The sequence below is a fragment of the Penicillium psychrosexuale genome, assembly GCF_028828465.1.
Source record: "Penicillium psychrosexuale strain IBT 29551 chromosome Unknown utg000004l, whole genome shotgun sequence".
In the NCBI taxonomy this organism is placed as follows: Eukaryota; Fungi; Ascomycota; class Eurotiomycetes; order Eurotiales; family Aspergillaceae; genus Penicillium; species Penicillium psychrosexuale.
In genome coordinates this window covers 4,539,071-4,562,871 of record NW_026643189.1, presented here as the reverse complement: position 1 = coordinate 4,562,871, position 23,801 = coordinate 4,539,071, and the positions used below count along the sequence as shown (strand labels likewise).

General features: G+C 52.0%; 9 protein-coding genes across 9 annotated transcripts; 2 read left to right on the top strand and 7 right to left on the bottom strand.

Annotated features, from left to right (window-relative positions):
* Positions 1 to 70: 70 nt before the first annotated feature.
* Positions 71 to 2,241, bottom strand: N7518_007610 (phosphoribosylaminoimidazolecarboxamide formyltransferase/IMP cyclohydrolase; the record flags this gene model as incomplete). Its single annotated transcript, XM_057188537.1, has 5 exons — positions 2,203 to 2,241; positions 2,084 to 2,122; positions 1,860 to 1,986; positions 284 to 1,769; positions 71 to 226 (listed from the first exon to the last, which is right to left on the bottom strand). Exons 2-5 carry the CDS (start codon positions 2,100 to 2,102, stop codon positions 71 to 73), a joined length of 1,788 nt encoding a protein of 595 aa, XP_057040240.1. The 5' UTR covers positions 2,103 to 2,122; positions 2,203 to 2,241.
* Positions 2,242 to 2,913: 672 nt separating this feature from the next.
* N7518_007609 (INSIG family protein) lies at positions 2,914 to 4,067 on the bottom strand (the record flags this gene model as incomplete). Its single annotated transcript, XM_057188536.1, has 2 exons — positions 2,914 to 3,285; positions 3,354 to 4,067. 2 exons carry the CDS (start codon positions 4,065 to 4,067, stop codon positions 2,914 to 2,916), a joined length of 1,086 nt encoding a protein of 361 aa, XP_057040239.1.
* Positions 4,068 to 4,813: 746 nt separating this feature from the next.
* N7518_007608 (uncharacterized protein) lies at positions 4,814 to 7,231 on the bottom strand (the record flags this gene model as incomplete). Its single annotated transcript, XM_057188535.1, has 4 exons — positions 4,814 to 6,015; positions 6,086 to 6,139; positions 6,193 to 6,732; positions 6,799 to 7,231. 4 exons carry the CDS (start codon positions 7,229 to 7,231, stop codon positions 4,814 to 4,816), a joined length of 2,229 nt encoding a protein of 742 aa, XP_057040238.1.
* A 1,497-nt stretch (positions 7,232 to 8,728) lies between these two features.
* Positions 8,729 to 10,853, bottom strand: N7518_007607 (DEAD/DEAH box helicase; the record flags this gene model as incomplete). Its single annotated transcript, XM_057188534.1, has 2 exons — positions 8,729 to 10,601; positions 10,660 to 10,853. 2 exons carry the CDS (start codon positions 10,851 to 10,853, stop codon positions 8,729 to 8,731), a joined length of 2,067 nt encoding a protein of 688 aa, XP_057040237.1.
* A 751-nt stretch (positions 10,854 to 11,604) lies between these two features.
* On the bottom strand, positions 11,605 to 12,839 carry N7518_007606 (peptidylprolyl isomerase; the record flags this gene model as incomplete). The annotated part of the gene is made up of 8 exons (XM_057188533.1): positions 11,605 to 11,777; positions 11,870 to 12,039; positions 12,095 to 12,158; positions 12,212 to 12,292; positions 12,342 to 12,445; positions 12,510 to 12,526; positions 12,590 to 12,667; positions 12,729 to 12,839. 8 exons carry the CDS (start codon positions 12,837 to 12,839, stop codon positions 11,605 to 11,607), a joined length of 798 nt encoding a protein of 265 aa, XP_057040236.1.
* Positions 12,840 to 13,070: 231 nt separating this feature from the next.
* N7518_007605 (mitochondrial 37S ribosomal protein uS13m) lies at positions 13,071 to 13,664 on the top strand (the record flags this gene model as incomplete). The annotated part of the gene is made up of 4 exons (XM_057188532.1): positions 13,071 to 13,073; positions 13,135 to 13,179; positions 13,247 to 13,513; positions 13,606 to 13,664. The coding sequence occupies 4 exons, from the start codon at positions 13,071 to 13,073 to the stop codon at positions 13,648 to 13,650; spliced, it is 360 nt and encodes a 119-aa protein (XP_057040235.1). The 3' UTR covers positions 13,651 to 13,664.
* A 345-nt stretch (positions 13,665 to 14,009) lies between these two features.
* Positions 14,010 to 18,370, bottom strand: N7518_007604 (uncharacterized protein; the record flags this gene model as incomplete). The annotated part of the gene is made up of 5 exons (XM_057188531.1): positions 14,010 to 15,352; positions 15,419 to 15,674; positions 15,842 to 16,571; positions 16,625 to 18,153; positions 18,218 to 18,370. 5 exons carry the CDS (start codon positions 18,368 to 18,370, stop codon positions 14,010 to 14,012), a joined length of 4,011 nt encoding a protein of 1,336 aa, XP_057040234.1.
* Positions 18,371 to 19,174: 804 nt separating this feature from the next.
* N7518_007603 (putative zinc metalloprotease) lies at positions 19,175 to 22,428 on the top strand (the record flags this gene model as incomplete). The annotated part of the gene is made up of 3 exons (XM_057188530.1): positions 19,175 to 20,069; positions 20,120 to 22,191; positions 22,252 to 22,428. 3 exons carry the CDS (start codon positions 19,175 to 19,177, stop codon positions 22,426 to 22,428), a joined length of 3,144 nt encoding a protein of 1,047 aa, XP_057040233.1.
* Positions 22,429 to 22,895: 467 nt separating this feature from the next.
* On the bottom strand, positions 22,896 to 23,419 carry N7518_007602 (mitochondrial 54S ribosomal protein bL34m; the record flags this gene model as incomplete). Its single annotated transcript, XM_057188529.1, has 2 exons — positions 22,896 to 23,271; positions 23,343 to 23,419. The coding sequence occupies 2 exons, from the start codon at positions 23,417 to 23,419 to the stop codon at positions 22,896 to 22,898; spliced, it is 453 nt and encodes a 150-aa protein (XP_057040232.1).
* Positions 23,420 to 23,801: the final 382 nt, after the last annotated feature.

Sequence of the window (23,801 nt, the reverse complement as noted above, 5' to 3'; positions counted from 1 at the left end):
CAAGACGGCATCTTTTTTTACGAGGAGAAAAGGGAAAGGGGAATAGAGGGGGGAAGGACACTAGAACAATCTAGTGGTGGAAGAGACGGACGCCCTGCTCGACGAAGGTGATGCCCAGCTTCTCGGCAGTCTCAAAGACAGGGGTGTCATTCTGGCTACCAGTGGGGGCGGCGATGTACTTGACGCCTGAGCGGGCGGCACGGAAGACATTGTCGATGAAGGGGAACTAGTGATGACAGTTAGCATTTACGAAAGAGTGTGGGCGGACATGGGGATTACGTACGAAGGCATCGGACGAGACAGCGACCTCGCCGAGCTTCTGGAGCCAAGCCTCACGCTCCTCCTGGGTGAAGGGAGCGGGGACCTCCTCGAAGACACGCTCGTACTCGGCGGTCTCGGCCTCGGTGCGGGGGGTCTGGCCCGAGCAGAGCAGGTCAATGGCGTTGGACTTGTCAGCACGCTTGGTGCCCTGCTTCCACTTGATGCCGATGACGCGCTCGTGGAAGCGCATCCACCAGTTGTCGGCCTTGTCGCCGGCCAGACGGGTGCAGTGGATACGGCTCTGCTGGCCGGCGCCCAGGCCGATGATCTGGCCGTTCAGGGCGTAGCAGACGGAGTTGGACTGGGTGTACTTGAGGGCAATGGTGGCCACGGTCAAGTCACGGAGGGCAGCCTCGGGGAGGGAGGTGGTGGTCTTGGGGGTGATGATGGTGTTGAAGGTCTTGCTGGGGGAGATGACGACGTCGTTGCGCTGCTGGGTCAGGTGGACACCGTACAGAGTGCGGGTCTCCTCGGGTGCCGGGGTGTAGTCCTCGTCCATCTGGAGGACGAGGTACTTGCCGCCCTTCTTCTTGGAGAGGATGGCCAGAGCCTCGGGCTCGTAGCCGGGAGCGATGACACCGTCGGACACCTCACGCGAGATGATCCTAGCGGTGGGGACATCGACGATGTCACTGAGGGCGAGCAGGTCACCGAAGCTGGACATGCGGTCGGCACCACGGGCACGAGCGTAAGCCTGAGCCAGACCGGAGGTCTCGATATCCTGGATATCGTCCACCATGTAGACCTTGCGCTCCTTCTCGTTCAGGGGCACGCCGATAGCGGCACCAGCGGGGGAAACGTGCTTGAAGCTGGCAGCGGCGGGGAAGCCAAGAGCCTGCTTGAGCTCCTTAACCAGGGGCCAGGCGTTCAGGGCATCGAGCAGGTTAACGTAGCCAGGAGCTCCATTGAGGACCTTGAAAGGCAGCTGGCCCTGAACCATGTAGGCAGAGGCGGGCTTTTGGTGGGGGTTGGTACCGTAGCGCAGCGACAGCTGCTGCAGACCGTTGCCAGCATACTCCTTGCGGAAAAAGCCTGAGATAGCGGTGTCGTAATCGGCAGTCTGCTCGAAGGCCTTGAGGGCGTACTGCTTGCGGCTAGCATCGGTGATAGCGCCGGTCTCGAGCTCCTTGAGGAAATCGGAGTAGTCGAGGGGGTCTGACAGGATGGTCACACGTTTGTGGTTCTTGGCCGCAGCGCGGAGCAGAGTCACACCACCAATATCAATTTCCTCCACGGCCTCATCGATGGTGACGTTGACCTTGGCGACGGTCTCCTTGAAGGGGTACAGGTTGCAGACGACGTAGTCGACCTTGGAGATCTTCTGCTCGGCGAGATCCTTCTCGTCGGACTCGATGTCACGGGCGAGGATACCACCGTGCACAGCGGGGTGGAGGGTCTTGACACGGCCACCGAGCATCTCGGGGGCCTTGGTGATGGCAGAGACATCCCTGTGATCAATCGTTAGTGCCTGGGCTGGATATTGATCCTAACGCTTCTTCTTATATTTCGTTGCGTCATCGATGACAGAGGCAACTCACTCGACAGGGAATCCAGCCTCACGGATCATCTTAGCGGTACCGCCAGACGCGAGAAGACGGACTTCCTGCTTGACCAGACCCTTGGCCAGGTCAAGCAGACCAGTCTTGTCATAGACGGAGATGATTGCTATTCAATCACAAAATCAGGATATTAGAATTGACCATGAACTGCTTGGGATAAATAAATCATAGTCCGGGGAACTATGAAGCCAAGAGTGACATACCGGTCTTTTGTTGAGACATGATGGATCCTACGGTCGACACTAGATATGTTAGATAAGGAATTTCCAAATGCAGCCCGCAATTGAAGCAATTGATTGATATGAAGACTCCAATGACATACCTAAAACCAAGCGAAGAGGGTATAACAAATGGCGAACAGAAAGAAAAGAAGAAAATATGACTCGCGGGGTCGGACCGATTGCGGCGGCGGGGCTTGATAGTTAGCAAAAGTTATATTACGTGATCAACCACAGCCCACTGTGGCGCGACCCAATCATAGATCAGCATTATACAGGAGACCTTAGCGGCACACGTGACCTGGGGATACATAAGAGATTTCTCAGATGCGCCATCTTCTCCTTCTCTTTTTCTTCTTCATGAACAACGCAAAACTCACATTCTACTCAAAAAGCGTTCCTACGAAGACTCGTCTGATGAAGTACGGAAATCGTATAGAGAATGGAGACCAAGTGCCAACTGGCGAAGGTATCGATCTTGGGTGCAGTGCCTGCTTGACCTCGGTCATGTAGTAGGGATTGCAATGATTGATTCTACATACCAATCGAAAATAATAAATATAATTGATATTCTTTTGAAAACCTCGCTTCTTGTAATCATTGTAGGTTTCATCAGAGTTCTTTGATATACGGAGTAAAGTAGCCTTCTGCGTAGCAAAAATTCGGCGTAGCCGAGTTCTATTACAATTCTTTATCAGAGCCATAAATTATTTCGAATGTACATTAAACGTTCCCTGTTCTTCATATGAGGCCATTCCTAAGCAAAGCTTGAGTCCTCAATCATGAACCAGGAAAACTCGGGCGATTTTTGAGCCTCACGACTTCATAACGTTTTTGACACGAGCTCCGATGGCAAGCTGACGGCCAACATTTCCAAAGCACACGCACGCGCAGAAAATGACACTGGCAATCCAAGTGCCGACCGCGAAGCTCTCCTGTGTGCAACCGAAATCTGAACCCAGCACATGCTCTAGTCCTGTTCCATTCAGAATGCTGGTGCGGAATGAGCCGGTCGACGCAGGCACAAGCTCTGGCTTAAGGCCGAGAACCACCCCCATGCCGGCCAAGCCAACGGTGGTTGAGAGGACGAAGCCGGTCGTGGTGCGGTCAATCAGGTACCAGAGAACGGGATTCACGAGCGCGAGGGTTAGCGATGCTTGCGTGGTAGATTCCCAAGGGAGTCTCCGCTGTAAAGAAAAAAGAGAGGTCAGCCTTGTCCCATAGAAACAGAGCAAAAGGGAAAGTATCCACTTACCATGGCAAATGCAATTCCAACAAACGCTCCAACACTGCGAGCAACAGCAACCCAAGCCGGGGTGCGATCCCCACTTTCGTCCTCATCGGTACTCGCAAGCTCGGAATCAGACTCGACCTCACCATCCAGCCAAGGAAGCAGATTACCGAGAACAACACCAGCCAACCCCCAGAAGACCAAGTACTGCGACAAGTCGTAGTAATGAATATTCTCCAGCTTGACAGGCGTAATCCAGTGGTTATCATGAAGATACACCGTGATCACACCATAAGCCAGACCAAAGCCAAAGAGCAGCACGCTGCTCAGTGCCTGAGGCAGGATCACGCCCCGGAACATCCCATGGCTCAGACGAGACCGAGTCCTCCGCAGCGACATCTGCCGCGGTTCAATGGCCGATTTCTCTGCTTCGCGCTGCGACTGCTCGGGCGGGAACTCTGACTCCGGACTGTTGGCTTCCGTGCCCCAAGGGCTAGACTCGTCGCGGTCCGCCCCGTCGAATGCTGTCGGGGAGTAGATCCCGTACAGCGTCGAGGAGGTCAGGTTCATCACGGATCCTGTGCGGCTTACGCTCGTTGAGTTCGACGCGGCCTCTGCTTGCGGGTTCAGGTACTCTGGCTCGACCGGTGTTGGGGGACCGGACGACTCCGTGGAAGCGGGCGTCAGGTCGAATGGTCGTCTCGGGCGCGGACGCAGGATGCGAGGGTGTTCGTTCATGATGGCTAAATGGATTTGTGTGTTGATTTCAAAGCTCCTTAAATTTTCTGGGGACCAGATGATCGCCGGCGCGACAAAAAAAAACTTGTGTTTTATTTGTCCCACACGTTTAGATGATCCAAGCTCTGTAAGTCGAGCTGTAATATATGGCACAAGATGATCTGTGACTGGGAATGTGTTAAGCGAAATGTCAAAGTATGGGGAAAGGAGAAAATCGAAAATGGAGACTGGGGGAGCTTAGCGGGACATGACGCTTACCGGAAATATAAACTTCCTCGGAGCAATTAAGGGTCAGCTTGCTATTTATCTCAGGGTTCTGGGATTTCTGAGGTTAAACGAGGTCGGTTCAGGTTGGGGAGAAGAGGAAAAGTGTAAGCATGAAGGATCTCAACAAATTATGTACCCTTAGGAATCCGCCTCGTATTGTTGGCCGCACCGCTCTGTAGCGATTCGTATCCACTCGGACACCGGACTCCCGTTACTCGTATGATCTGCTGAAATTTCTCTGGGATTTCTATAGAAGTGGACAGATGTACGGAGCATGAAAAGGGGAGAAAGAGGGGAATTATCACATGCATGCACGTCGTATGTCAAGGTAGTACTCGCCACTTATGTCAAGGGCTTGGGTGGAATTGACTTGAAATACAACCATTCCGGAAGGGAATGGTACGCCTAGAACATAGGAGAAAGACAAAAGAAAGAGTAGATCGTGATACACAAGATTTCAAAAACAAAACGCCAACCCATTAGTCTTCCATCGCGTCGTCTCCATAACCTCCCCCGCGTGGGCTAGGTAGACCCCGAGGGGCTGGGGACGAGGCTTCATGTCGTCCGTAACCATTGGCGCCTTCATAGGCGGAGGAATTTTCATCACCGTCCACGTCATCTTCGTCATCCTGATCGTCAGAGAAGTCCCCTTCCTCGTCCGCTCGTAGAGGGGCACCTCCATCATCTTCGTCGCCAGAAACTTCGCCAAGGAGTTCGCGGTCGAGATCATCCAGCTCTCCCTCCATGTAGTCATCGGGTCCGTGCTCAGGGTCCCAGGTTGGGGTACCCATAGCCGATGGCGCTGCTCCCAAAGCATCGGGATGGCCGTGAGAGCCCTTGGCCTGTAACGCTGCGGGTTTCTTGATAGTGCCGGGGTTGTTCGTTACACCCGTAGACTTGCGCTTGGCAGCACTAGGGCGAGGACGCGGGCGGGATCGGTTGTTGGAACTTCGCACATCGGCTTCCAGGGCCGCCTTGGCCTGGTATCGCTCCTCGCGCTCCATCTTGCGGTCTTTCTTGGGACCATTGGCATCGGTGTAATCCCAGCGATCGAGTCGGCGGGCTGCTTTTCGCACTACAGAGAGAAAGACGCTCGCACATTCTCCAAAGTCATCTTCTTCTTCCGGGTTCGGGAAAAGGCCACCCTTGCCCCACGAGGTTTCTTCGTCATCTGTATCGTAGCCCTCGGGCAGACCCTGAAGCAAGCGACCGTAGCGCGCAAAAGGAATCTCACTCTCCCGTTTAGCGCGGAGCACGCGGTATGCATTTGATTTACGTTTAGCCAGCAGATAGTCAATCCTCTGCCGACGATTTTGCTCAACGGCTATCTGGTGCTGTGTAAGTGGCCGCATCCGACGCATAGTAGGTGCCGATGAAAGCGAAGGCTCAGTAATAAAGCGGTTAAGAACTGGATGGTTGGGGCCTGGAGGAGCGGGGGAAGCATCGGGAGTATGTTCCATCCTCGTTTTCAAGATGAGTCGCTGTTGGCCCACGGCTCGATTAAGTGATGATTCCCGCTTGACCTGTTTAGGTCGCGGACGGGAGTGACTGGGGGTCATATCATCGTCCTCATCATCTAAGCTGCGTTTAGCAGAAGGGTGCAGAGGGGTGGACATAGCAGAGCCACGACCTCCCATACCAGAGTAGTCTCCTGCGAATGATTCTTCGTCAATGCCAAATTCTGCGGTTAGGGAAGGTTAGCGGTCTGTAGACATGTACAATATGATAGCTCTCCAAAATGACGACCTCACCTTTCTTGGGTCGCTTGGGAATGCGCGGTAGTGGTTCCTCTTCTTCCAGGATGCCTGCGCAAAATGTCAGTGTCCCATTTTCAACAGTCAGACCTAGGCACACGTACGTTTGCGCTCTAATCTTTTGGACTCCCCGTATTCCTGTTCCTCGGGTGTATCTAAATTCTCTTCGCTGGCTTGTTCCTCTGTCAAGATATCAAAGGCAGGTACTTTCAAAGGAAGGCCCTCTGCACCCTCGCCTTCCACACCTGGACCAAACGGATTGTTCAAGGCAGCCTCGCGACTGAAATCGCTCTCGAGATACCACCACATCAGCCAGAGGAACGCCCTAGCGCGACTTTGGCTGCTAAGTGTAGATCTCATGACCAGGTCGAAGAAGTCTCGCGGAGGAAAGAAGTGTGTTTCCGACACTTTGGGGGCATACTGCGCCAGAACAAAAATCAAGTTCACGGGGTTGGTCCGAGGTATATTCTGCCGCTTAATCTTTTCGAGGGTATTCGGCTGGTCCACATCCTCTGAGGCGCCCTTCAGAATAGACTTCAGACGAGGAGCATCCTGCAGCTGCTTGTAGGCGTTGGAATCCTGATGCGCTTGTAGTGAGGGGATCGAGTGGTAGGTTCGGAGTTGAGCACGCATTTCGGGGAAGACTAGAAAGCGCGACAATAGTGATTAGCACGGGGGTCGAGTATGTTATGGCATAGCTGCAAGCGTACAGTTCAAGGTAGTGTTCATGCGACCGAAATTGACCAGCAGACAAACCATAGCCATATTGATAGCCGCCGGTTTGTCGTTCTGCAGTTTATCCTTCAGAATCTTGCTGGTCTTGCTGCTCCGAGCCATCGCATTGATGTAAACATCCGCGAAGTCCATTCCCTTCTGTCCGTCGGGATACCGCGTAAAAACAGGCGTTTTGTCCTCAAAGACCAGCTTCAGGAATTGGTACTGGATATCTTTGCGCCATAGAGGTATGCCATCGTCTTTCTTCAGGTGTCGAATCTTATTGCCAGAGTAGACAGAGCCAATTGTGCCATTCGCTTGCCGCCTTGTACCGACCGTTGCGCTCGCGGTCATGCCGTGAGACTGGTCATCCGCAGCTTCGGACATCGCGAAGGACTCGTCCATCATACTGTTTTCGAAGTCGGTCATCTTGGGTTTATTGGAACCGCTAGCAGGTCCGCGATCAGGATTCTAGGAGAATCGCAAGTTGTAATGTGAAGTGCCCCCTAGGAGGCGGCCGATGAAAGAGGCAGAAGTAGTGTAAGAGGAACGAAACGAAAAAAGAAAGGATAAAAGTGAAAAGGAGTGCCAAGTAAAACCGGGAAAAGGGAAAATGAAGTTCAAAAGCCGGAAAAAGAGGAAGAAAGCAGAGCCGAGTGGCCCATGAAGGTATAGCTGGTGTGATATCTACCCGTATCAGACCTCGCGCGTTTAATATGGCGCTTAATGCCACGCATTTGGATTTGCAATCGACGGAGGAAGCAGCGCAATAGCAACTACCATTTGATGATATGTGTTATTTACATGCATATTAATCCTACGGAAATCCTACATACTACTGGAATCCTACTTTACAACCTAGAGAAGAATTGGAAACACTTTTCGAAATTGCATTGGATAAGAGAACTTTCCTTCTCATGGCCATCTCAGGGCCGTTGGTTCGCTTGTTCACTCCTAGTTCGAACCCGAGAATTCATAAGTATGCCCATTCTTCCAGCGGCGACAGCGCCCTATCCCCCGAGGTCCGAGAAAAATGATCAGAATAGACAAGGAAATGAAGCAAGATGCTCCCATTCGGAGATAATCAGCCTCCACGGACCCGAAAGCAGAGGACATGCAGTTGCAGGTCAAGCCAACGCCATACAGAATGCAAAGAATACCTTTTTTTGGCTTCGAAACACACCAGCCGCGCCATGAGGTGTAACGGCGAGATAACCAGTATCCGAAAAAAAGCCCGGAGAAAGAAAGCGCACGTTTTTGTTTTCGAAAAAAACTCGACTGCAGAACGCACGAGGGCAGCAACAGAAACAAATGTCCGCCATGAGATACCGACGCTGTAAAAAGTCTATGCTGCATATGATGAATGCAGCCATAACAACACCGAAGATGAATGCGAAGAGAAAAAGAAAACTTTTCGAGATGATGAAAAGTCATCAATCTCCGCTCGGCGCACGCGCGTCACTCGAACGTATCCCCAGTGGGGATGCTCGAACATAAGGGGTATCTGACGAGAGCGGACATAGGAAAAAAAAAGACAACGCATTCTATGATGTTCATGCAGTTTCGATCACGGGTTGCCCCAAGAGAGTAGTGGTGTCTCCCAGGAGCAAAAAAAGAAGATCGGACTGCGCGAATGCCTCGTATCCATTACAAGGCAATATTTGAAAAGCCATGAATAGAATCAGCGAAGAGACATGAGAGGAACAGCAAAGGAAACGAGATTAAAGCATACGCAAACGGGAAAATATGAATCTAGAACAAGCATAGGAAAGTCGTGCAGTCATGACAAAGCCGTCCCTGAGAGATAGCACAGGTAGAAGAGAACTCAGGGACTCAATCTGATCGTATCCGTCAACGAGAGACAAAAGAAAATAAAGCAAGGGAGCCAATCAGACCCGAGGGCATCGTCAAAAGACCACGACTGATTTACCACCAGGAAGATGGGCCGGAGGAGCCGGAGGGGTTGCCGTAGCTACCACCACCTCCACCGTAGCCAGCACCACCACCGCTGCCGCCGTAGGCAGGAGCAGCAGCACCGCCATAGCCGCTACCGTAGGAGGGGGCAGCACCACCAGAGCCACCATAGCCGCCGCCACCGCCGAAGCCACCACCCATGCCGCCAGGGACACGACGCACATCACGAGTAGCAGTGGCACCACGGCCACGGCCACCACCACCACGGCCACGACCGCTGAATCCGCTACCTTCGCGGGCAATGCTCTCCAGGAAAGCGGGAACCTCCTGGTGGGCCTCCTTGAGAAGCTCGAGCAAGTCACGGACAACACCACGGTTGCCACGGTTGAAGAAAGCAGTGGCGATACCGGTGTTACCGGCACGACCAGTACGACCAATGCGGTGAACATAGTCGTCAATGTCAGTGGGAAGATCGTAGTTGATGACGTGGGTGACGTTAGGAATATCGAGACCACGAGCAGCAACGGCAGTAGCAACCAGAATAGGGCAGCGACCGTTACGGAAGAGCTCCAGAGCACGCTCACGCTCGCGCTGTGTGCGGTCACCGTGAATGGCGGTCGCAGGGAAGCGCTGGTTAATCAGGAAATCAGAGAGCGAGTCGGCCATGCGCTTGGTTTCAACGAAAATGAGGGTCAAACCAGTGCTGCCGTGAGTGTGAAGAATATCGAGCAGGACGGAGCGCTTGTCAGCATCCTCGACATACTCGACCTTTTGAGTGATGTTCTCCGAAGTACTTCCGACACGACCAACGGACAAGAAAATGTAGTCCTTGAGGAAATCGCGAGCAAGCATTTGGATATCGCGGGGGAAGGTGGCCGAGAACATGAGTGTCTGGCGATCGTCGACACCGGGCATATCCTCACCCTCGACAATACGGCGAATCTGGGGCTCGAAACCCATGTCCAGCATGCGATCAGCCTCGTCAAGAACGAGATACTTGATGTTAGCCAGGGAGATACGGCCACGCTCAATCAGATCAACCAGACGACCGGGGGTGGCAACGAGGAGATCGCAACCACGCTCGATCTGACGAAGCTGAGAGCCGATGTCTGCACCACCGTACACGACGCAGGGGCGAACCCATGAGCGGTAGGCGAACTTGCGGGCCTCCTCGAAGATCTGAGAGACCAGCTCACGAGTGGGAGCAAGGATGAGGGAGGTGGGGTAAGCCTTACGCTGGCGGCCGTAGCTGAATTGACCACCACCGCCACCCTGGGTAGGGGCAGCAGAAGGACCGTTCTGGAAAGCTTGAGAGAGGATAGGGAAAAGGAAACCACCAGTCTTTCCGGAACCAGTCTGGGCACAGGCCATAAGATCACGTCCGTTCATAACGATGGGGACCGAGTACTTCTGAACAGGGGTAGGGATGACATAGCTGGCAAGCTTGATGTTGGCAATCAGGTGGTCGTCCAGGGGAGGGTTAGTGAACTGGGTAACAGGCTCTGGGACATCGTTTCCGGAGGCCTCAACGGGGATATCATCGTAGTTGGAGAAATTGATTCCAGTCTGCTGCTTAGTGGGGTCGTTTGGCACTCCGAACAGCTCGCGCTCCAGGCGAGCATTGGCAGGACCGGGAACGTGCTTGCCATCGCGCCACTGGCCATCGCCTGAGCCACCACGGGATTGCTGGGAGCCACCACCACCGCTGTAGCCGCCGCTGCTGGTACCACCGCTAGCACCACCATAAGAGGATCCTGGGTTTCCGTAAGCATTGGGATTGAAGGGCCGGAGTTTTCCATCGGGAGTCCAGCTGGTCATACCGTTCGCGGGGCCACGAGGGCTGAAGTTGGGAGCGCTAGCATTAGCCCAGTTGGCACCGGCGTCACTAGAAAATACAAAAATCAGTTGCCGGTTCATGATAGTCAGTCATTTTGGTACTGTACCGAGGACCACCGAAGCCAGGTCCAGAAGGAGCAGCCTCAGCGTTAGCACTGGGGGCGGGAGCGGGACCAGAACCGGGACCACGCTGGCGAAGGTGAGGAGGAATGTAGGCAGCACGGCCAACAGGGGCGTTACCCTGGGGGGCGTGTTGAGATTCGTTGAGGGAAAGGTTTCCCATTTGCAAACCGTCGGCCATTTTTGCGGTTGAAAGTGTCTATTGCAAAGCAAGAGTTAGAAGATGTCCGATTTCGACGGTGAACGATGTTGCGTACAGGTTTTTTCTGCTTCACCGGAAAATATTGGTCGTAGATAAAGCGCAAGTGATCTGGAAAAGATACTTGCAAAGAAAAACAAATCCACGTAAAGTGTACCTTTAGAGAGAGAGTGTGTGTGAAAAGATCAAATCGCTTTTCTGTTTTAACTCGATAAGAAAAAAAAAAGATCGAGTGGCAACAAGAAAGCTCAGGAAAACCACAGAGAATATGGAAAATGCAAATCTCCGGAATCTAAGAACTCTAGAGAGAAGAGAAAGAGAGAGAGAGTAGTGAGAAAAGGGATGATGGAGGGGGGTTGAATCAAGAGAGAAAGAGAACGGATGAAGTCTGTGGGAAGGAGGCAACAAAAGTTGGAGACTTGGGGCGTGTGTGGCTGTTGGAGGTACCTGAATGGAACCTATCTCTCTGCTGTAGTTACCTGCTTACTAGAAGTACCGACCAGGTACCTACCGCCACTGAAGAAATTTCTACTCGCCAGTTGCTGCACGTAGGCGGTCTGGACACCCTTGCCTGACTAAGATAGGAGGCGAACCTTATGATCTGAGTGATCACCACCTACGTGATGGTCACATCCATGGATGATCTATGATGAGGGTCATCGGACTTTGAAATCCAGGGGTTTAGGGGGACAGAAGGTCCAAAAATAATGTCTCATTGATCTAACATCATTTCTTAGGCATCATACTGTTTCTCTTTCTCTTGCTGCTGGCTTCGCCGACGGGCAATCCAGATACCCACAGCGGCTACCAGAACGAAGAAAATCACGACCAGCTGCAGTAAGGAAGATGGCGTGGCCTCGGGAGCATCGGGAGCATTTTCGGTGACACTTGGCTCTTGGTCGAGTTCTTAAAGTTCTCCAAAATCATCAGCCACTTCCAACTAGCAGCAGAAAAACAATCGCGTAGACAGTCACCTGTCTAGAGCTCATCGCGGCTACCTTTTTCCTCGGTCTCGGTCTCGGGCTCAAGCTCGAGCTCGCCGCTCTTCACAATCTTGACTGCCAGCTTGGGCTTGTCGCCGGATCCCTTGGGAACGTTTTGGATCTTGTCGACAACCTCGTAGCCCTCGAGGACCTCGCCGAAGACGACATGGCGGCCATCGAGCCAACTGCATTGTTTCCGTTAGTTATTGCACCAAAGGAATCACTGTGAGGGATACGAACGAGGTGATAGCGGTGGTGATGAAGAACTGAGAGCCGTTGGTGTCCTTGCCGGCGTTGGCCATGCCTAAAAATGGTCAGATGCCTGTGAGATTGAATCAAATGAGTGGGAATGCCTACTCAGCTGTCCCTTCTTGGTGTGACGCAGCTTGAAGTTCTCATCCTTGAACTTGTTGCCGTAGATCGACTTTCCGCCGGTGCCTGTACACACTTAGAATCATGCAATCAATTTGCTCGGAGGCTCACAAACCATCGCCCTTGGTGAAGTCACCACCCTGGATCATGAAGTCCTTGATAACACGGTGGAAGGTAGAGTCCTGGTAACCAAAGCCCTTCTCGCCAGTAGCCAAAGCGCTAGACGTGGGTTAGCATATGCAGGATAAACGTTGCAGACGTTGACATAGCAAGTGCACCATACCGGAAGTTCTCAGCGGTCTATATAAATAATAATGTCAGCAATAATTATCAATTAGTTACTGGGAGTATAGTTCTACGGACCTCAGGGACGGTCTTGCCGTACAAGCCCATCACAATGCGACCGAGGGGTTCGTCTCCATGCTGAATGTCAAAGTAGACCTGTCACCAACAATCAGTACTGCTTGCATATAGCCCGAGTCGGAATATCAATGTCAATCACCTTGCTGGTAATCTTAGGGCCGCGAGGCTCCTTGGCCTCTTGGGCTTGAACCAGGGCAAAGCCAACGGCGAAGACCAAGAACAGGGACACGAGAAGATTCCGGAAATACATGATTGTTAAATGCCACTGCTCTGGTAGGATACAGCGAGACGGGAAGATAAAGTAATTGGGAGCGGAAGAAGGCCAGCTTGCAATGCGGAGAATAGACGGGTTAGTGCCATGGAATTCAGGCACCAAGTTACGGAAAAACGTTGACGGAGGATTTCTCCCGGAGTTCAACGAGAGTAACAAGTGACGGCTCCATACGATTGTCAGGACATCAGCCAGCCAACACAGTTCAAGATGGTATGTTAGCCACAGTCAAGACGCAATACACCCTCTAAAGAAACCTGCTAATAGCCTTTAGGTCTTTATCCTTGGTGTCAATTTCCCCGAGCGGAACCTGCTCAAGGCAAGCCAACCCGCACGAATGCGCCCATAGCCTCGATATCCCAACTAACATGCATTGAGCGCAACAGAAATCCCTCGAGACCTTCTTCGGAATCGGCAGCAACGGCTCCGGTCACCTCATGTCCCGCTTCAACATCCATCCGACCTGCCGCGTCGGCGAGCTGGCCAACAAGCAGGTCCTCGACCTCACAGCCGTGCTATCTGAGATGAAAATCGAGAATGATCTGCGCAGAGAAGTTCTGAATGATATCAAGCGCATGAAAGAGACCGGAACTTACCGCGGCCGACGTCATGCGCTGGGCTTGCCTGTGAGGGGACAGCGGACACGGACGCAGGTGGGTTTCCCCTTCCCCCCTGGTGCTCTATTGATATCTCAGATTGCACCTGAGAGACCTATGCGAGCTTATGGTTAACTAAATCTCAATAGATCAAAACTCCTGTCAAGTTGAACCGCATGGAGCGGAGACTATAAACTTGATAGTGTCGTGTTCGATTGTTACTCTTATGGGATTGTCTCACTGTTTTTCGTGAGAGGCATGGATTTGGCGTTGTATTGATTTCTGGCACTCGACCTTTGCCAGTTTGTATGTGAACGGAACCCCTCTGTGGGTGTATTATAGGCTAGACATAAACCTGGGGTGAATGGAAGCTTCAAAACAGAACTATATATATGTACGGTAAAGTCGTAGTGAATGTCAGGCTGTAGTCTGATATCTTTCCAATTCTGAGCTAAAGATGTACGCAATGATGGGAAAGTAAGGAGAAAAAAACATGTGTAAGTCTAAACTTTTGCCCTCAACCAAGTGTTAAACGCCAGGCCCATATGTGCACTCATGCCTGCGAAGGCAGTACGCCTTCGCCACGGTTGATTTGGATCCGCTTATCCTCCCCCGCGCTGACAATGCCCACCGTCTTGTCCCAGCACACGCTGAACACCTTAACACCTTCACCGCCAACCCGCTTGCTATCGGACTTACCTTCCTCCTCGAGGCTCTTGCGAGTAATTGAGTACACGCTCTCACCAACAACACCTTCCTTGTCGGTCTTGGTGGACCGGATATCCCAAATTCTGCACGTGCCGTCGTGGCTACCGCTAATGAGTCCATATGTGCTGTGAGGGTCACGGGCCAAGCTGACAACAGCGTTGGTGTGACCTCGGAGAGTCATGGCAGCCACAGTCGTAGCAGATGCACGGGGGTCAATCAGAGTGATATGGCGGGCGGCAGTACCGGCAGCCAAGAGGCTGAGTTCGGGGAGGTGCTCGAGCGAGAGGAGTGAGTGTGATGTGGTGCGAGTGTCAACCAGAGAACCAGTGACCAAATCCCATGTCCGCAGGGAGTGATCCCATGAGGCCGAGTAACCAACGGTAGCATCTCTTCCATCGAAAATAGCAGCAGAAACAGGTGCCGTGTGGGCTGACAGGAGAGTCAGAGGACCACGCTGCGGTGTGCTAACGGAGGTGTTCAGCTTGCGGCGCTTTGTGTTCCGAGCATTGCTGGAAGGAGGCAAGTTCTCAGGTGCTGCCGGGGCATCAGTCTTCTTAGTTGACCAGAATCCAACGGTGCTATCTGCGGAACCAGTCAATAGACGGTTGGACTTGGCATGAACTGCTAGTGACTCGATTCCAGCCTTGTGACCATACAGCTCCAGCTGAGGAGAAATTTTTCCAGTGAAACCACCTTCACCCTCGGTATACTTCCACAATCGGACCGTGCGATCAAGACCTGCGGATGCGATCTGGTTTGGAGAAACGAACTTGGCGGTTCTGATAGAGGCGGTGTGGCCACCATCGGCGGCGGCAGGAGAGGTCGCGATAGTCTCAGACGACATATTCCAGATGCGAAGCAAACCATCATAGCTTCCTGATAGAATTCTTTCCTGGCCCTTGGTAAAAGTCGCACCTGAGGCCCAGGATGCAGCAGGTGAAGTCGAGGAAAGGACGTCTGTCGCGCTAACCCAGTCATCATGCTGGAACGAGGCGATGTGCAGGGGCGGAATCAGAGCTCGAACATATTCAATCTCGAGGGTCGTCTCAGCTGAGATACCGTTGTCGACCAAATATTCATCGATCGAGGTCCGCAAAAAAGTTCCATTGATCAAAAACTCAAATGGAATGGGCTTTTCGCTTGAGAGAAGGTTGTTCACCAGTGTCGATAGCGCATATCGTCGAAGCCCTTTTTAAAGGAAGAGTCAGTACTTGATACTACTATTTATGATTTCTGATCAGCAATGGGTCTCACCTGTAGGAACAAGAATTGGACCGGTGCTTTCAGGCAGAGCAATATCCTCCTGCTGGCTAATGAGCTGCACACGGACTTGTCTCTGTGCTGACTCTGCAGCAGCAGAAGTGACTAGATCTTCGCTCATTGTGAAATCGTTCAAATTGCTGCCGGTGTTGCACTTTTTTGGTGGCTGTCGCATTTTCGGCGGGTGAGGAAAAAATACGGCGACCCGTGCGGCACACTTGCGCAGAGCGCGGAGATGGCCCCACTCGGTCTATACAGCTTATTGCAATACACTGCAGTTTTAACATATATCTGGTGAATGAAGTGATATTTCTATTACGTAGATGGGGCTTATCCTCTAGGCGCTCTTCGAATCTCTGCAATAGCACGTCGCCGGTGATCAGACTCTGCGAACAAGGCCTCGATCAGGTCAATCACTTCGTCAGCAGAGAACTCCAAGCCCAACTCTCCTTCGAGCCAAAGGAATTTGATATCGGCGAGGGAGCTCTCTAGAATATTGATCATATATTGGAAACGCAGCCAGCTTGAAACGTAGATGGCAGTGACGGGTATTGCCTCGGCATCACCATCTGTCTCACGCATGAACAGGTCCTCCAATTTTGAGAGTTGGTTACAGAAGGAGACCAGTTGCCGTGACTGATCCTCCGAGATATCACCCAAATCTTCGATATCGATGACCACCTTGTTGATCACAGTAGATAAGAGAGATCCAACTGATTGGAGCAGCGCGGAATGAGACAGTATGGGTTGCCATTCCTTGTAAACGTCGCGAATTCGGTCGACGGTTGCGCTAACAGAATTCTCACAGTCTGCCTGGAATGGCTGCTCGGAGCATTGTCCAAATCCTTGGGCTCCGTCAAGCAGATCTGTGACGATAGTGCGTTGCGTCTGCATCTCTTTGCTATACGCAAGTTTGCCGAATTTCTCCAAAGCTTCAACATCGGGCTGGAGTCTGGAGAGTGCATGTTCTTCGACTAGTTTCCGGATCTCATCGGCAAGGTACAGACTATCATTATAAAGGTACATCTGCCCTGAAGTGAGTTTCAGCGAGTAGAATGTGGATGATGTAGCTTTGAACATAGCCAGGATCAAGGTTGGCAATGCAAGAAGACCAGCACCAGAAGAAGCGACGCGGGAATTGGCGTGGCTGAGCTCTAGTTAGTTTGCAAAGGAAACAAGTTGGAAGACGGCATGACTTACGCAGGCTGCGAAATATCCTTCGAATCGGTGATTTGCTGCTGAACGACCTTAAGAACAGACTCTGGGATATCGGTGATTGTGAAGACTTCCTTCAGGGTAACTTCTTTTGGTGATACAAATTGAGTTGTATTCTTCGTGTCGGTTGCGTTTGTCGATGATGTTTTCTGGGGCTCCGAAGGCTTATTATCAACTTTATGGTCATCTTCATCCTCATCCCCCCAGCCCCAGGCATCATCGTCATCATCTTCCGCAGAAGCAGCTGCTTCTGGTTTGGCATCGGGAGTCTCCTCGATGTCCTCGTCATCTAGACCCCACGCACTAACATCTTCCTCTTCTTCATCAGGCTTTGCTGTTTCTACTTTCTTGGGCTCATCTTCTTTATCGTCATCCCAGTGGGCGTCCCAGTCCTCATTGCCGGCATTCTCCAATAAAGCACCTTCAGCTTGTGAAACCCTTCCTCTTTCAATCCGTTCGACCTGTTTCGTTGTTCCCTGACTGGCGGCAAGGACTTTGCGGACGCTATCGAGCGAGTCGACTCTACGCCGAGTCAACCACAGGCGTGGAGCTTGGTTGACCCACGAGACGAGTTCTTCTTGGCCAGTCCAACCCCACGACTCTATCTGCTTGGTGAACTGTGAAACATGACTCAGGATGTTCTCAAACTCGGCGAGGCCACCTAGATCGGTGGGAATAGCAGGGGACAGCCACTCGCAGATTGCCTTTGAGGAAATAATCGCAATGAATGATTCGGAGAAAGTCGCGGACACCGATGACGGTAGATTTTGTCGCAAGTAGCCCAAAATGCTGGAAAGGCGATCCAAGGTCTCCAGTGCGGTCGCCTTTGAGGCCTCAGGCTCAATGCGAATGCTAGTCTCCGTCACCACCACACCATGGCTAGTTCCATTAGGGTGAGGTAGCAAGATCGGATTTACGATCGCCGACAAGAGGTCCCTTTGCAGTTTCTCAATGGAGGATGTGAGTATATCTAGTCGGGCCAGCGACGTAATAGTGCTCTCAATAGAACCGGCATCTGCATCTCCGCTAGAGACATGGAATTCGCCTTGTTGTCGGTCAACTTTCAATTGATCAGTCCAGCGCGAACGAAGGGCCTCAACAATCTCCGATCGTAACAGTGACACCTCATCGGAGAGTATACCCATCACATTTGTATTCGTAAAGAAGGCATCCTTTCCAACAGCTGCGTCGGTAGACTCCAATTGTTCAATGGCGGTGGTGATCTGGCCACTTCTGAGAGCAGCTCGCCCTGTTTCCAGCTGCTGGCACAAGCGGTGCACCTCCTCTAGGGTATCCGCTACGGCCTGATTGAAGGCAATCTCCGTCTCAACCAAGGTGACTTTCGCTCTCGCATCTTCAACCTTCGCCTGCAGGGGTTCGGTATGCTCATGCTGCGCGACTATTTCTCGCGCAGTTAATCTTGAGCGTTCTATGTCGGCGTGAAGTTGTTTCGCTTGGATAATCCAGTCGTCGGCATCGAAGGTGTTCTCGCGACTCAAGGAGCTAATCTCATTCTAATCAAAGCAGCGCTGGTCAGTAATGCCCGACGTGCGTAGATAGCCATTGGGGATTCCGTACCTCTACCTGCTCACGCGCCTTCGATATAAGCTCGAGCTCCCTGGCGAGAGCAGCTGCCGGGAAGTTACCAGCAACTACACTCTCCTCGGGATAGGTCCCTTCGGTGACAAAGCCCAGCATCGCCTGGCACAACTCCTCGGTATTTCCTGCCATGATACCAACTTTTCCAAAACTAAGGACAGATTGTCAGGGAACACGAGCTTCGGAGCTTCGGAGACAGATGTACATGTAAAGAGGAGTTGAGCTGTCAACAACCCGTGACTTCGAATTTGGGCGTCACCGCCCCCCACGTGGTGTATACACTGTATGCTTTCGCTCTAGATCGCTAAATTCGCTAGAATTTTAATAAAAAATATATCTCGTTTGTATATGAATGGTCGCAAAGAATCCAAAATCTATTAGCTCTCTCTCTTTGTTATATAAATTCTTTCAGTTGCCCGCTTTGTAAGGAAAACCGGAGACTGAGCTCTCTCCCAAACTTGGAAAACTCCGGGACCAACACAACTTTTGAAGACATCTCAGATTCACCGTGTCTCGGATACTCCCCCTGAGTCGAAGTACTTGTTTTCTGTAAGTCAATGTGAATTGCGTTCTCAGATCTTATTGCCTACGGAGGGGCATCAAGTGTATCAACCTTCTATCCCCAATTTCTGCTTGTCACCCCGCCTATGTCATTGTCCTTGACAATATGTTGCACCTTTCAAGACATGATTTAGAAAGGACCTCGCCAATTGCTGCTTTTGTTCCCATTCTATTCGAACGCGACTCGGGGTGGATATTCTTCTCTCATCCGAGTTGTGGTGGTCATACTTGTTCTCAGACAATTCCTTACCGCACGTGCTTATGTGCTCACGACTGTATCAAATGTTTAATAAAGTGACACGAATTGCTAACAAATCAACAAGACTGTCAACCCTACGGCGAAATATCTTCACTGGGTCTGTCCCATTGATCAATATGTCGCCCTCGGTGCAGAACAGTCACTTCAAACTGCTCCAGCAGTTCAAGCCTGATTACTCGGCGAGCGAGTTCACTCAGTATGAATCACAGCGCACCGGCATGAGAGTGGTCGTTATCGACCAGCCGGGTCCCAAAGTGAACGGTTACTTTGTGCTCGCTACCGAAATCCACGATGATTCGGGTGCTCCTCATACTCTGGAGCACTTGTGCTTCATGGGTTCCCGCAATTACCGCTACAAGGGCTTCCTAGACAAGCTGGCTACCCGCGTGTACTCCAGCACTAATGCCTGGACGGCAACCGATCACACTGCCTACACTCTGGATACCGCAGGCTGGGAAGGCTTTGCTCGTATCCTGCCAGTGTACCTGGAGCATGTCATTGCTCCTACCCTGACTGACGAAGGCTGCTACACTGAAGTTCACCACCTCGATGGCTCTGGAAATGATGCCGGTGTCGTGTATTCCGAGATGCAGGGTGTCCAGAACAATGCGGCTGAGCTGATCGATCTTGCAGCCCGGCGATTGACCTACCCGCCTGGTGTGGGCTTCCGCTATGAGACAGGAGGTATGATGGAACAGCTTCGTGTCTTGCCTGCGGAACGGATTCGCGAGTTCCACCGTGAGATGTATCAGCCTAAGAACCTGTGCCTGATCCTCACTGGAGAAGTCGACCAGAGCAACATGCTGGAGATCTTGGATAAGTTCGAAGACACTATCTTGGATGTCATTCCTAGCCCAGAGGCACCATTCAAAAGACCCTGGGTGGATTCCAAACAGGCTCCCTACTTGGAGAAGTCCGCTATCCAGAAAGTCGAATTCCCAGAGGAGGATGAATCATTTGGTGAAATCGAAATTCGATTCATGGGACCGGACTGCACTGATACTATCTTATGTAAGATGCAAAACCCCAAGATCTGAGATCAAATACTTACAGTATTATAGCCGGCGCTCTTAATGTGTCCCTTTTGTACCTGGCCGGTTCATCTGCAGCTCTGCTAGAGAACATCCTTGTTGAGAAAGAACAGCTCGCCAGTGCCGTCTACTATTCAACTGAGGACCACCCTAGCATGGAGGTTCGTTTCACGTTGACCAGCGTGGAAACAGAGAAGTTGGAGAGCGTCGAGAAGAGATTCTTTGAGATCCTCCAAGATGCGATGACCAAGGAATTAGATCTGAAGTACTTGAAAGAGTGTATCGCCCGACAGCGCCGAACCTGGAAGTTCTCGACTGAGTCTTCTGCCTCTTCATTCGCGGAGTACGTTATCTCTGATTTCCTGTACGGAAAGCGCGATGGCTCGACCTTGATGGATGTCGCAACTCTGAAGGAATATGATGTCCTTGAGACCTGGTCCGAGGACCAGTGGCGCGCTTTCATCAAGAAATGGATCTCAGATGCTCCCCATGTCACTATCTTGGGTATCCCGTCTCAGAAGATGTCCGCCACGCTTAAAAAGGACGAGGAGGACCGGGCCGCTGCGCAGAAGGAGCGTCTCGGCGAGAAGGGCCTGAAGGAGCTTGCCGACAAACTCGAAAAAGCCAAGGCAGAGAACGACAAGGAGATTCCGCAGGAGTTGCTGGAAAAGTTCGCCATCCCCGGAACTGAGTCAATCCACTTCATGGAGACCAGTACGGCTCGTTCAGGTGCTGCCCTGAAAGCTGGACGGCCCGACAACAAGATACAGCCACTTGTTGATGCCGACAAGTCTGACCAGTCACTTTTCATCCACTTCGAGCACATCCCTAGTAGCTTTGTCCAGCTTTCAGTTCTCATCTCAGCTGATTCTGTGCCCGTTCAGTTGCGTCCATTGCTGTCCATCTATACCGAGGCGTTCTTCAACATTCCGGTGGAGCGTGATGGCAAGATCATTGACTTTGAGCAAGTCGTAGTAGAATTAGAGAGAGACACCGTCGGATACTCGATGACGACTGCTCGCGGTCTTGGAAACTCGGAGATGCTCCGTATCTCCTTCCAGGTCGAGCTGGAGAAGTATGCGAATGCCGTCGCCTGGCTGCAGGAGCTGTGCTGGAAGTCCGTCTTCGATGTGGAGAGACTACGGGCTATCAACTCTCGTCTCTTGGCCGATGTGCCAGACTCCAAGCGCAGTGGTGACTCCATGCTTGCTGCTGTAAATGTGACGGTTCACTACGCAGAGGAGTCGATCACCCGGGCTCGTTCTACTTTGGTGAAGGCTCGCTACCTTAAGCGCGTCAAGCGTCTGCTCTTTGAGAAGCCGGAGGAAGTCGTCAGCCGCATGGAGGAGATCCGGAAATCGCTCTTCCAACCCGACAACGTGCGCATCATTGTCATTGCTGACCTCGAGAAACTCCAGAACCCGGTCTCGACCTGGAAGCCCTTCGCCGATGCCCTGGGCACCAGCACTGAGTTGCGGCCTATCACTGACCGGCGATCCCAGCTGAGCGATGCCGGCAAGAACATTGGCGGCAAGTCTTACATTGTCCCCATGCCGACTATCGACTCGTCCTTCGCCTACGCCACCGCCCGTGGTCTGACCTCGTACGATTCCCCCGACCTGCCCGCACTATTAGTCGCGATTTCGTACATGAACGCTGTCGAGGGTCCGCTCTGGGTTGCAGTTCGTGGCACTGGCCTGGCGTACGGCACTAATTTCAGTTACAACATCGACACTGGCTTTGTCAACTTCGATGTGTACCGGTCCCCGAACGCCCATAAGGCGTTCGAGTCTAGCAAGAAGATTGTTGATGACTATCTATCCGGTGCTACGACTTTCGATCCTTTGATGCTGGAGGGTGCTATTAGCAGCATCGTGGTCAACTATGCCAACGAGCAGATGACCGCCGCCAATGCTGCCCAGGGCAGTTTCATCCGCCAGGTCGTGCGCAACTTGCCCAGCGACTATAAGGAGAAGATGCTCAAGAATGTGCGCGCTATCACCATCGACCAGATCAAGGGTGCTCTACGTGAGATCATCTTGCCATTGTTTGATCCGAAGACTGCAAACTTGGTTGTCACCTGCGCGACTGTGTTGGAAGAGGTGAGTTGTTCCCCAGTCTTTACTATGTACATATGGATTACTAACTTTGATTGCGAACAGACCATCAATCAGGGCTTCGAAAGTTCCGGCTTTACTCCCACAGTTCAGGTTCTTAAGGAGTTTGAGGACGACTATGGTCTGAAGGTTGGTGACGAGGAGGAAGATGAGGATGATGACGAGGATGAGGGCTCCGAAACCGGATCCGAGGATAGCGACGACGAAAGCGACGACGAGTGATATGTTTTATGAACAATATCTACATGGGTAGCGAGGTAGATCACATAAACGGTGTTGTGATGTCAAAAGACTCTACATAACCTCGACAGTGATGAATCTACTCTCTTACTCACTGAAAACAGGCTGCAACTCAATAAACACCGAGATCTCAACTAAAACAAACAAAGCTGAAATAACCGCACTATATGAAATGTAGTCACACACATCCTCAGAAGAGGTAAATATGGTACACGCCAGACAAGACCCGCCAGACAAGACCCGCCAGCAACCGTCTTGCCTGAACCCGAATCCAATCTCGAAGACTGCAATAGTTCCAAGAATAGATAAATCGGTAAATTGACCTCCTACTTTACTCCCATCGCCGTGAGAAGGTACGGATTTCAGTCAACCCAGCCCACCCCGGCCTCTATGCCCGTCATCGTCCACAGCCCCGAACGAATTAGAGGTCAGACCCGAAACGAATAAAACTACCAACTCAACTCCTTCCGGCCCTTAAGAGTCCTCCGGATAAGAGTCTTACGTCCATTCCTGTCCTTCTTGCGCGCCAGGTATCCATGGCGGCGCTTTTGGACTCGTCGCGATGGGCTGAACGTCACACGGCGCACGCCTAGGGAGGCACTTGCGGAGAACGAGCGGCGCTGCGAGGGTGTCTTCTGGGAGAGGAGTGATGACAGGGGTGAGAAAGCAGTTGCGGTTGCGGTTGCGACTGTGGTTGGCGAGGAGAGGCGGCCGCCGAGTGTTCGCGAGGGTTGGAAGCGGGTTGGCGTGGAGAGGAGGGAGGAGAAGGAGCGGGATGAGAGCATTGTGGAGGGTGTGCTTAGTTGTTGGGGGATTTGGGAGAATCTGTTATCGGGGGAGTAGAGGTGTTAGCTGTCTGATTGGTTTCGTGGTGGAAAGGTTGTTGGCTGCTGTACCTAGTAATCGGGGTTCGCATGGCCGATGTGGTGGCCCGGAAGGCTGAGGGCACGGCCCTGGTGCGGAGGCAGAACATTTTCAGGACCCTGGCTTTGTTTGGAGGGCGGTTTTGAGGTGGGGTGGGAACTTTCTGGAGTTGGAGATCGGGTGAGGCCTGTGGACAAGACGCGGCGTCGGAAGACAGAAAATTAAGCGCGGAGCCGCTTACACGGACCCGCCTAGATATGCATGGTTACAATGATCTACGGTTGTACTTAGGCTATACAAAGGATAGAATTGGGTGGGTTTAGAGTGTAATATCTACAAACCCATAACTATAACTACGCCTGTTTAGCTGTGAATAAATAACACAGTATAGTTGCAGCGCATCCCGTTAAGAAGACCTACCCGATCGGGACTAGCGTCACCGAACTTTTTTGATCTCGAGATTCGAAATGCTAGACATCGCCCGTGCAACT